This window comes from Neopelma chrysocephalum, unplaced genomic scaffold (assembly GCF_003984885.1).
Source record: "Neopelma chrysocephalum unplaced genomic scaffold, ASM398488v2 Primary Assembly neopelma1_102, whole genome shotgun sequence".
In the NCBI taxonomy this organism is placed as follows: domain Eukaryota; kingdom Metazoa; phylum Chordata; class Aves; order Passeriformes; family Pipridae; genus Neopelma; species Neopelma chrysocephalum.
This window is the reverse complement of record NW_020897765.1, coordinates 5037645-5050788: the sequence shown is the minus strand read 5'-3', so window position 1 is coordinate 5050788 and position 13144 is coordinate 5037645. Positions and strand designations below refer to the sequence as shown.

The following is a 13144-nucleotide window of genomic DNA, read 5'->3' as shown; positions in this document are numbered from 1 at the left end:
TCAGAACTTTTAGTGTTCGAAAGAAGTAAAGGAGAAAGGAGAAGAAACTAGGAGAAACACACTGATAAGAACCACCATCTAAAAGATGGTCTTAACAATACAAATGAAGATTAAAATAAATTAAGTTATTGCAAGTACAGCTGAGAATTTTCTTTCCAACAACCTACATGTAAACAGATCTACACATCAAGCAACATAAGTAAGAAAGCCTAGTATAAGTAGCACTAAAGCCACACAATTACAAAATTTGTTTGTCTTTACTCCAGTAACTTAATTTGTATGAAGAAAGCTAATATAATTTAGACACCCTGGGGAGCTCAATACAGTAAACTATGCCAACATCTTCTTCCACATACGCCAGACTATAATGAATATATAACTTTTAAACTTCCCTTGGGCTTTTCTGCACAATCATTTCTCAGCATGACAAAGACAGAAAGACATAGTCTTTAAGGCCAGAAGGATGACAGTGATGATCCAGCCTTATTCCTGTATAACGACAGCCTTCCCTGAATTAATTACTGCTTTAGATTCAATAGCTGTACCTAAACTTGAAAATATGTGGTAGAAAACCTATCCAAATTTCTTTTACAGGTGTCCAGTGGTGAAGAACACACCATAACATCAATGTTCTAGTGAATAATTATGAGGGCGGCTAAACTATGTGCCTCTTTACCCCTCAGAATTTATTGAGATTAGATTTCCAGCCATTTGATCTTTTTACACAAGCCCTCTAGACAGAAGAATTCTCTCTTACCAGTTTCCTGTTCTCTATGAGGGTATTGATGGACTATGATCAAATTACCCCATGAACTTTCTCTCTAGTGAACAAAATAAATTAAGCACTTTAAAGTCTTTCCCTGTAAGCCATACCTTCCAATCTTTTAATCACTCCTGATAAAACTGCAGTTCTAAACATTCTCCTTGAAGTATGGATCCAGAAGTGGACACACATTTCCCTGAGTGGCTGCACCAAGGACAAGTCCTGAAATACTATACTCCACCTTCTCAGTTTTTACATTATTTTTACAGCTAAACTATTCCAGATGAGCTCTCCTCTCCCAAAAATACCATGAGCATCATCCTCTGCCATACCTTCCTGTGACTGTCCTGGGTTAGCTGGGTTAGAGTTAGTTTCTTCTCTGCAGCTGGTAGAGTACAGTGCATTGGATTCAGTATGACAATAATGTTGATAGCACACTGATGTTTTGGTTGTCGCTGAGTAGTGCTTACACTAAGTCAAGAACTTTGCAGTTCTCCATGTTTTGTCAGTGAGGAGCTGCACAAGAAGCTGGGAGGGAGCACAGCCAGGACAGCTGATCCAAACTGGACAAAGGGATACTCCACACCACAGAAGGTCCTGGCCAGTATATAAGCTGGGGGGAGTTGTCTGGGAGGGGTCAACTGCTGCTCAGAAACAGGCTGGACAAATGTATTGTGCATCACTTGTTCTACCTGGGTTTTACTCCTCACTCTCTTTTTGTTTTGTCTCTTATTATTATTATTACAAAATTTCACTTTAATTATTAAACTGCTCTTATATCAACCCATGGTTTTTACCCTTTTATGATTCTACTCCCCACCCACTGAGGCTGGGTGGGGGCGAGCAGACGCCTGGTACTCAGTTGATTGCTGGAGTTAAACCATGACACTGACCCTACCACCTAGTCTGAACTGTGCTGTCTCAGCAACTGCCCTCTCTTCACTGCATACACTAGTCCCAAAAAAGTGTCCTTTTAAATAAGTATTACCTATCACAAATGTATTCTTCCAAATTATTTACAAAGAAAAATCTATGCATAGTTAAGAGCAGACTGATGAACACAGCTTCCATCATGAACACTTCAACAACTCAAGTGATGTTAAATTAATGAACTGTTAAGAAGTGGAATCGTGGCTCTGCTGATAAATATTTTAATGGAAAAAGAGATCTTAATCTTTTCCTCCTACCATTTATCACTATGTAAATAAATAATCCTCCTGCTTAAGTGGCAAAGAGTTAGTAATTATTTTGGTTAATATAAGAAAAGTTCATTTTTGCCAAATTATGAGAACAGAAAACCCTCGATGCTTACTTCTTGAAGTTATTACAATTATATCACAAGTTCAGTGGCTGCACAGCTTTTCAGCATAAGGTTATAACTACTGCATATTGATTGTGATGGGAGAATCCTGATCCTTTGGCAAAGTTCTGCTGCAGTACTTCGTACATTACCATCTTATAGCTTTCAAACCTACTCCCTGCTCGTGGTTATCATTCCAACATTTGAAGTGAATATGCCCATAGTTCATTTCCCAGAGCACACAGGATGGCACATCAACTTAAAACACCGCCATGGGTAGAACACTGCTCCGAGTGGAGGATCTGCTCTGTGAAGTGACAGCTCCCAGGACTGTCAAAAGGCATTTTCAGGAAGTGAGGATCCAGCTGTATGGGTGTGCCCAGACTGCACAATGCAGAATGAAGACTGAGATATGCTGCCTGTTCCCCTTCATTCAAACCAGCTTAAAAAATAACAACAAGACAACTTGCTCATTTTTTAAAACTTCTAACTTCTAACTACTATGCTGATTACAAGCATGATAGGCCTTTAAATACAGGGCATTTAAATACAAACAGTTATTGAAAGTTATTTAAAGACTATAGGCATCTTAGTCAATACAAAAAATAACAGTCTAATTATCTTGGGCCTCAACTTTTATGCCACGTCCGTTTTCAGGACATTCTAAGAACAACCCTTTCAAGTCTACACGAGGTGTATCAAGTTGTAACTTGTTGTTTCTTTAATCAAAGAAAGGATTAAGTTCAAGGTACAGAAAGCAAATTAAAGGATTCTACTTCTAATTAAATCAATGGCAAAGTACCTACTGGTTTCAATGGGTGAGAATCTGAGGTGAAAGGAATCTATTTTCTGAGTTAAGCTCAGGTTTCAGCCATGGAAAGAAAGATTTTGTGGAACCTATACAATTACTGCTCTTTAAACTTCAATGACTTACTAAAACAAAAATGCCCTGTTTCATTCTCTTCCCTCAAAACCAATATTTAAGAAAAAGTAACAAGCAAAAACCTAACCAAACAAACTCTAGGCTATGGAAGAGTACATTGCATTCAAAAGATCTAGGGTATGAGTAAGACAGATAAGAGACACAAGGCAAGAAAAGGTTATTGCATGCTTTAATCATTTAAGATTGTCTTAAGGAAGCACATGAAGTATGCTGAGGAAGATGCACTTCATCTTATTTAGATAGAAAAAAACCTCAAGGAAATTTCTGAACAGTCGCAGAACAATTATAGCTGAAAGGGATCTCTGGACGTCACCTGCTTCCACCAAGCAGAGGGGTATCCAGTAGAGTCTGAATGTCTTTAAAGGTGGAGATTTCACAACCTTTCTGGGTTGTGAAATTCCAATCTTTGACTACTGCTGCTGTAAAGAATTATTGCCCTTTTTTTATTTGAAACTGTCCTAGCTGCAACTCATTTCAGTTACTTCTTATTCTTTCACTACACCCCAAAGAGCCTGGCTTAGTCTTTGCTGCTCCATTAAGTAGTTGAAAAACATGGTAGAATACAAGACAGAAAATGTAGAAGAAGTCAGTCTTATCTTATCTGAAGCAAGTGAATGCAGATAAGTAAACAGCATGTTGAAATGCCTGAAGCATAATTCTGAGTTTGAAGAGATTCACGTTCCTTTCCCCTTCTGAAAATATATTTGCTGCTTGACCTTGCAGCAAGTCACACAGCCCTTCTGGCTATGTTGATATTAATAAATAAAATAGAACCAAGGCATGGAATTCAACTCTGCCCTGGGAACGTTTATACTATTTAAATATTAGTGCACTTAAAACCTGTCATGGCTTTGGCCCAGGCTAATTATCAAATCTGAGGTGATATTTAGGTGTGATTTGGGTACAATAGAGCGTGGGACCATTCCCAAATTACTTGGAGCCTAATTGTGGCTGGGGATTAGAGGAAAGGCAGATGAAACTAGGGATGTGACCTTCACATAGATGTTACTTCTCAAGGGTTGAAAGCCACCCTCAATCTCTTCTATTTAGAGGTGCAGAAATAAGTTTCATGACTCAGTTTCCCCTCATGTACAACTAATGTCAAGTCTCTCCCTTTCCATACAATTTTGAGGCATTCTGATAAAAACTGACATGCAAGTATTACTGTTATATTTGTTTGCCTGTGGAAGAAACAAACCATGCTAATTAAGTTAGTAAAAATCCTTACATCTGGATAACATAACTGCAGATTAAAACTGTCCTATGGACATGGCCAAGAACTAAAAGGGCAGGACTTTTTTTGTAAGCTACAGCATACAGTGCAACAGTTGTTGCTACACCTTGGGGGAGGAACAAATGAATGCCTCGCAGCTGCTGAAACAAAGCTCTTGGAAACAGAGTTCCCATAAAGAAAAAGATCTGGGATGGATTTCCATTTCCTATGGAGCTGTAAGAACACCAACAGTTGTTTGAAAACTGATGTAGCACTGTACTGAGGACAAGCCAGGAGGAGAGTGAATCTCTGCACAGCCCTGATGCTGCAGTTTAGCTGAGGAATAAACATTACTATTTTTGAAAGGCGCAGATGTTTCTCCTCCCACCCAGGATCTCAAGCATTGATACACATCATACAAAACCGTGTAACTTCCTTTAGATGCAAAATCTTACCTCAGAACAAAAATAAAGATCTCTTACCAGGCAATCTTACAGGTTTCCATGGTGCAGAATTTGGCACATATGCATGTTTACTAGCAGTCACTATCAGCTGATTGCCCAACTTATACTGAAACTTGAGGAAGGCAGTGCCATCTGCTCCTGAGGTTCCAGATGCAATGGAGATCTGGTTGGTAAAAATCTCAATGAAGGCTTCAGTTACTGGCTGATGTGTGCTGGCATCGCTTACATGGACCTTCAGCGTTACTTCTGTAATGACAAACAACCACAGCGATTATCATCTGAAAAGCTTCTGCAGGAGGCAGAAGTTAGAACATGCTGGCACACCAGTGACTGGAAAGACACCGGGCTCTGACACTTTGGTGCCACATACAACCTCTTGTACTGGCCTGCAGTTCTCCATTTCAGGCAGGCAATCTTTAGAGACAGTGCAGATTCTGCCACAGGGAAGACTAGCTTCTGAATTATTGCCTGACCGCTAACTTCAACTGTGGAGGCATCTATATTCCACCTGTGACCCACATGTAGTTGGGCAGCACATCACCAGGGGCAGCCAGTATTCCTTTTGATGGGCAACACACCAACCACACAGTACTATTGTAATTCTAAATGCGTGTGCTATCAAACATCATGTATTAGTCATGTAAGAAGAAAGTGGGCTTTGAAGCAGGCTGTGCTACAGTGGAGAACTCTGGTGGGAGAGGTTGCCCCAGCTGGCACAGGACTTCCCTGGTGATGTCTAACCAAGGTGGTGAAATCCCACAGGATCAAGTCCATGTCCTCAAAGCACAGGACAACTGTGGGATGCAGAGTGCTAGGAGTGAGGAAGAGAGGAACACTTCCTCCTCCTCTCTGTTCACCAGCCCTTTTTCTGTGACATTTCTGCCCAAATGTCAGAGCCCCCAGAGTGTCAGCCTGTCAGCCCTGACACTACTGTATCATCTGTCCCCACATACTACTGGTGAACGTGAGAAGCAAAGAAGTGATGGTTAAGGCAGCCAGGAGAATCATACATCTTGCAGATATGCATTCAGAAGCTAACACAATGGACTACATTTTTCTTGAGTAATTTGCCATTTTTTCCAGAAACTAATTACTAGTTTAAATGTTTCCAGATGTACAATACTTGCCCACTCCGGGCACTCCATGCATTGTGTCACCAGGCTTTTGTAACATAACATGGACTGGCTTGTGCAAGACAGTCCCTCTGGAAGGCATTCCTCCATATCTACGATTATTTTCCTGTGCTTGCAATAGTTCCTCTGCCTCATGCTCTAAAGTAGCAGCTGTTGCCTTTCTGCAATAACTATGACTTAAATGCAATGATCCAATGCCTCTACCGAGACACTCCTTGGTTTTTTTTCATTTCTAGTTGCCTTGTTTTCCTAAATGAATACCTCCCTCCCTCTTTTCTCTCCCATTCTCTCATTCCTATCCTAATTTTTGAAAATTCTGTTGTTCTTGCATGAAGTCCCCTACATCAGCTTACTACATTCCCCAAGGTAGTAGAGAGTATTTGCCAACTCTCTTTTTGTGTCAGGGGACTTAAACCTCTTACACTCCATGTGCAACTCATTTCTGCATGTGATGCGCAGAAAAACAGAGCATGACCCCTTTTTCATATATATTTAAAACCAATACACTGATTTCTACAGAACAGTATTGGTAGTACAGTTCTGTTCTATTACTACTGTGCCTTACAATTTTAAGAACTTGCGTAGGGCAAGACATAACACCAAGAAGAACAACAAAGAACAAATCTCTGTTTTGAGTTTCAATAGTGAAATGACACAACTGAGTATGCTGAGAAACACACCGTAACAGCATAAAATTTTAAAAGGATGTCAGAATTTAATACAAAAACATCAGCACATCTGTCCTAAACGCATTTGAGCCAGAAATATATTGGGTCCTTTTATAAGCTGTGACCCTCTGTCTGAATCCTGCAGTACTGAAAATACAAATATTGGGCAGCCCTGAACAAAAACCCCATTAGAGAAAGTCATCATCATCACAGCCCTCACTTTAGAACTTGGCAATGGAGGATGCCAATTTAGATGGGATCAGCATGAAATACATTCTAGCTATTAAAGATTCTGGACTTCTTCCTAGTTTTGCATATAGTAGTCAAAGCAAACAATGTATATTGAAAACCTGTGTCCATACGCTGTGGTGCATACGTACAGAGTTCCTCCTTAGAAACCTCGCCTTGACCACCAAGAAACTTGTTATGTCTTGTGCATGTGAAAGGCAGCCACATTAATCAAAGGAGGAACGCATATGTATTTATGTATTTACAAACTGTACATGTATTTACAAACATGAGGACAAAAGGCAATATAAATTTTAATTTTCAAAATGTGCAGGAACTATATGCTTAGATCCAAAGTCAGATAGCTGTGCTCTTAGTATTTTCCACTTTGAATTGCCTAGCAAAGAATGCTGAAGAACAGATGAGGTTAAGAATAATGGGTGATGCATTAAAGGGGAAGCAAGAGAACAGGACAAGCTGAACATTGCTGTTAGCTATTTCAGTAACACATTAGTTTTCTAAAACAACCACATATAACAAGCAACCAAGGAGCTCTGGAATATTAAATATTAATTAAGGAAGAGGGTAAGAAAACAACAGAAGTATCAAATTTATTTAATTCTTTATAGACAACCAAAATTCTAGAATAGAGACTACTACTAAAATTTAGAGACAAAAACTGATCAAATTCTTTTGTATACACAAATCCATGTCTCTCTTCTCAAATCAGAGAGCTAGCCATGAGTATCTCCAATAGGAACTTTCTTTATCCTTCACTTCATAGCTATGTAAAGATTTCTGTCTGCATTCTTCTCTCTGGTAAGGAGGGATTTAAGGGTTTCCAAAATCCTCTTTCCAAACAGAAACGACAAAGGTCATCATCCAAGATGGAAGACTGATGTCCTGAAAGGCAACAGACTGGAAGTGCTGTTCCAAACCGCAGTTCCTAGATCAGACACTGAGCTTTTTTTACTCCCCCTTTTTGGTATTTAGACTTGTTTTTTCCTGAGAAGATAGAGAAAATTCTAGCACCCTGAACAACCCTAATTCCTTTTCATGTGTTCTCTTCTCTGACATACGTGTGAAATGTATACAACTTGCTTAATTCAGAGCTTTCTCCCACACAACAGCTCCCTTTTTTTCTTATCTAATGCAGCAGTAAAGTCATGAACATTAAACCTGCATTATCACTGTAATTTCCACAGCAACGGAATAAAAAGCTTAAAACTGGAGGGAAATTGTTGAAGAAAACATAATCTCAAACAGTGATGTCATGAGAACAACCTATAAAGAGAGACAGTCAGTTTCATAATTGCATGTTCAGACACTTCTTGAAGATCAGGAGGACTGAAGGAGGGAAATAAGAGAGAAGAGTAGGGGCAGCAAGTGACCCAAGATCAGTCTGACCTCAAATTAAGAGAGAGGTCTTAGACTGAAACATTAGGTGTAGTACAAGAAATTAATTAGAAAAAGCTGCTTAGAAGACTCATTATTAGCTGAGGAATAGAGTGTTTAAAATATCTGGCAAAATTTTTAGTTGGTACTCTCAGCAAAACAGATATATTATTCTTGAGTTTTACAGCCTACCACAGCAAAGAGGTCACAGAGAATCAAGGACACATGAACTCAGAGAAGGGAGAACATCTGCAGTAAACTGGAAACACGATGGAGGCAGGGAACTGAGAGCACTGCAGAAGATAAACTCTGAGAACATGAACTGCTAAAGAGAAGCCTCCTTCATTCTCCCACAGATTTGTCATACTGTTGTATGTACAGCAAGAATATTTAATTACTAAGTTGTGAAGGAGCTTTGCTCTGTGCTACTAGTGAGGTCCTGGAGGGCCGAAGGGGACATAAAGGTGAAAAGTGTTGAAGTTTTCTCATTCAAGAGCAAAGCAGAGGTGGCTGAGGTGACAAACCCCAGGCTGATGAATTTACCCACAGCAGCTGTGATCTCTCTCACCTCCCCAGACAAGCCAGCCACATTCAGGACAGGCTATGCTTGAGTGATAGCCCTGTCTAATGTACCTGGCTTCTGACCGGTGTGGTGTGAATGTGACTCTTTCAGACCTTGGCTGTCCTGGCATGTGCTGCCCTGCTGGCTTGCAGTGCAGCACAGGTGGGCACAGGTAGAGAGGAGAGTCATTTGCCCACACCACTATATTCTTACAGGAAAGATTCATGTCCAAAGCAAGAGCCGCTTATGATAACCATTCATTTCCAGAAAATAGCAAAGAGATGCTGCCTGGATGGGCAAAAAGCCTGCGTGTCCCTGTCTAGAAGTGCAGGTAGGAATGGGCCACTCACAGATGTTAAACAGGGCAACCTGCAACTCTGCTTCAAAGCAGGAAAAAGAGGTTAGTGGGAAAACAGCAAATAAAATCAGCAAATGCAGGGGTAAATTCCACAAAGAGATTAAGGCTGATGTATGTGTATGCTAAAGCAAGTAAGTCTTTTCTCATACAGTCATGTTCCTTTGTCTTCTTTCAAGCAATAACATCTTGGTTTTCAAATGAGTGGAAACAAAAACTACTAATTACCATGAAAACAGCTGCTTACTGTGTAACTTCCTCTCAATCTCCTAGTACCAAATTTATTGTAAGCTATATAAAAAAATCCAGTATCTTCAAGGTTATAATTTGAGAAAGTGAAAAAAAGACAAAAAAACCCTTAAATGGTAGCATTCCAATCCGGAATCCCATCTGTCTTCTTAATCTGATTTTTGAGATTTTACTAAGTCTAAACTTTCTCTGAGCAATCCTTCCTGTGCCATCTGCTCTATGAACCCTATTGCCTCCCCTGAAATACAATTAACCTTAAGACAACTACTTTTGCAGTTGTAACCCCTTCTTGGACTCACAACTGCTCTTTATATTGCTATGAACTCTCAGTTTGGGAATAGTTTCCTTCAGAACTGCTATCCTCAGTGCTGTCTTCTATAACCAAATGAAAAGCACTGGGTTTTGGTGGTTTTGGATTTCGGTTGGTTGTTAGTTGGGTTTTTTAAAGTCAGTAATGTAACATAGAAAGAAAAATCCTGAGCGATCTGAGCAAAGGCAAACTGTCAGATCTCAAATACTGGAATAAGCAGAGAAAAATTATGACACAGATTGGAAGCCAAAGATCACAATCCTGTTTAGATCCCAATTCTGCAATTTGGTTTCTGTGCACACACCCCTCTATCAGGCAGACTCCCACTGACGTCTGCTGGACAGATGATCTCTTTTGGGAATAGGCTGACATAGGCAGCCGTTATCACTTAGCTTTTCCTTTGGGGGTCCTTTATCCATGGACAATGTCAGGATATTACCAAAGAAAGAGATATTTAAATTATCTAGGTTTTGATTAGAAAAAGAAAACTTCCTGCTCATTTGAAAAATGCCATTATGAACTTCATTTAAAATTGTATCCTCTGCTCCGACTGAGCTTACTGGCAACATGCCTGGCTTTGAATCCTACATGCCAAATGGATAAGCCTTTCTGCCTCTTAACCTTTTGCCCATGTGTGAGGTCAATCCTCAGCCAAACAATAGGATTTTCATTTATCTAAAGAAAAATATTTTCCTAGAAAAAGGAGTGTTCCCCATCCCCTAGCCACAGATGCCAACTCAAGCATCTACATATCATCATATCTTTCTAATGTGCTGCATCAATAAGGCTCTACTGACAACCACACTTCAAAAGAGCAGCAGAGTAAGTTCATATGAAGAAAAGGAAACCTGTATGTAACATCCCTCCAAAAGTACACAGGTACCACCGCAAGTGGCAAACTAGGCACACTTGCAGAAGATTCACAGCAAAGACAACGGTATCCCCTGTTCAGAACCAGCTCTGGTCCTCATTACAGGAAAACCAGTGGTGCTACACAACTTTCCCATCCACCACAGGTGACCAAGGTTTCAACAGGAGTGAGTGTCTGCCACTGATTTCCAGGGAATCCAACCATGCAGAGGGCAGGATGCAGGAAGTCTGCTCATTGCCTGTTCAGCGATTCTCCAAATAATACCAAGGCTGCTGCAGTCCTGGCATCAAGAAGAAAGTTCCTTACTGCACTGGTCAGAACTCTAGTAAGGACAGCACAACAGGGCTTGGTTCTCAGACCCAGATTCAGAAAAGATTTAGAAAGCAGAGGTTCAGAGAAGAGCCACAAAAAAATCCAGGGGACAGGGAAGCAGCCCTGGGACTGGCCATCTGAAGAACCTGACCTGTTATTGCAAGAGAAGGCTGGATCACTGTGCATACCAGGGAAACTGCAAAAAACAAGTCAGCTGAAGACCTTCAGTCTTGTTGACAGGGACAGCCAACAGCTGTACACTGAACCTAAGCAAATTCAGGTGCAACAAGAAAACAGCTTACTAGGTGGTAGATTCACTCAGGCTATGGGAAGATTTATTTTCCTAATTTTTTTAATAGCTTTAATTTTAGTTCTAGGTGTTTAATTAAGGCTTAAAATTAATGTTAAGAGTTAAGAGAATTAATGCTTGATTCTAGAACATTTATGAAGCCAGTCCAAATGGTCATCTGTGGTGCTTCTTTTTAGCACTGCAATCTGAATTTGCTAAACACTTTTGTGCTTTACAGGTCATGGGGAAGACTATCAGTATGGTCCTCTGCACACTGAGTACTTGCAGTGTGATGTCTATAATTAACTCTCACACCTCAGGAGTCAAAAAGGAACTTTCTTCCCCAAATGCACAACTGACTGATTTCTGGGCCCCTCAGATCAGGAAGGATATTGAGGTGCTGGAGCACGTCCAGAGAAGAGCAATGAGGCTGGTGAAGGGACTCGAGCACAAGTCCTATGAGGAGAGGCTGAGGGAGCTGGGGTTGGTCAGCCTGAAGAGGAGACTCAGGGGAGACCTCATCACCCTCTACAACTACCTGAAAGGAGGTTGTAGTCAGGTGGGCATTGCTCTCTTCTCCCAGGTAACCAGCAGCAGGACAAGAGGGCACAGGCTTAAACTGTGCCAGCGGAGGTTTAGGTTGGATATTAGGAAGAAATTTTTTACAGAGAGAGTAATCAGACATTAGAATGAGCTGCCCAGGGCTGCCCAGGAATGGTGGATTCACCGTCCCTGGAGGTTTTTAAGATGAGACTGGATGTGGCACTTAGTGCCACGGTCTAGTAATCACAGCGGTGTTGGATCAAGGGTTGGACTTGATGATCTCAGAGGTCTTTTCCAACCTGGTTGATTCTGTGATTCAGAGTTTTCCTTTTATTCCTCCCCCTTGCTCTTCCTCAGAAACAGCAGAGACCTGGTGCAATGAGAGCCAACACAGAGAAGCCCCCATGTGACACCCCAACTGTGCATCTTGCTCATCTCAGCTCTGCGGACAAGCAGGAGCCCAGGTTGTGAAGGAGGCTGCTCTCAGGTGGCACTTGAGGCTTTTTCACCCTTCTCTGCAGCACAGGTTGATTCATCTGCATTTCTCATCTAATATTCCTTGCTGCTGCAAGTGCCTCAGGCATTGTTGGCACTAGTTCCTCTAGTGCACAAGAATTTAATTTCCAGGGGACTGAAATGGTTTATATCTTAATTATCCAATAATTAGACTTAATCCTCAATATTCAAATAAAGCAGTGGTCTATGATATGAAGGTCAGACAGGTGTCCTCCTTGCCTCTTTGGGTTTAAAATCTATTAAACAAAGTATTTGGAAACTAAAATCATAAATACATCAGTTTATCTCAAAATACATTAACTCCTAGGGATAATGCACACACATTTTAATAAAATGTCACAAAAAGAACTAGTATATGAACTAGAGCAATTTATGCCATGTACAGTGACAACCAGGTTACTACACAACCGTGTACTCAAAGAGGAGGGAGGGGCAGTTGTAGGATAATAAAATAAAGACATTCATCACGCAACTGTCCAACATTTAAAAGAAGATTTGCATATTCTGACCTGCTAGAGCCTAGAGCATTACCACCAAAATTAATTTCTTGGGAAAAAAGGTAGGAATTTGCTTTAATTAAAAAAAGTGGGAGCTATATGCATAATGCCCAGATGAGACTCTGATACCCTATTGTTAAGTGATTAAACAAGCATTTATAATTAACTTGAAACTCACATGGCTATGAAACTCATGAATAGCAATAGTTGCATTAACAGGTCTGCCTTTGATCTCTACAGGAACTGTGCATTACACAAACTAATTTCATTTCCAAATCTTGTCTCTTAGACATGGAATTAAATAAAATACTGTCATGGAGCACAGATGGAAGTTGAGTTTCAAAGCTTTAGCTTGCCACATGCATAATGTATTCTTTACAAGTCATGAAAAAGTAATCCCTGCTTAAAACCCTCTTTCTTCATAATAGAGTTCTTTGAAACTCTGTTTGGAGATCAATATGGAATGAACAGTTAATGCACTGATATTTTCCAGTTGCTCAGCATTAGAGTTATCCACTGACTCAAACAAGACC

General features: G+C 40.4%; 1 protein-coding gene across 2 annotated transcripts in view; it reads right to left on the bottom strand.

The window, feature by feature from the left end:
- The window catches only part of FAM171A1 (family with sequence similarity 171 member A1), a 90178-nt gene that overhangs the window by 33998 nt on the left and 43036 nt on the right, over positions 1 to 13144 (bottom strand). Inside the window, exon 2 of one of the 2 annotated variants that reach the window (XM_027695633.1) lies at positions 4702 to 4929. The exons of the other annotated variant lie outside the window; for it this stretch is intronic. Within the exon in view, the coding sequence (XP_027551434.1) occupies positions 4702 to 4929 (228 nt within the window). The remainder of the gene's footprint in view (positions 1 to 4701; positions 4930 to 13144) is intronic. 2 annotated transcript variants of the gene reach the window in all.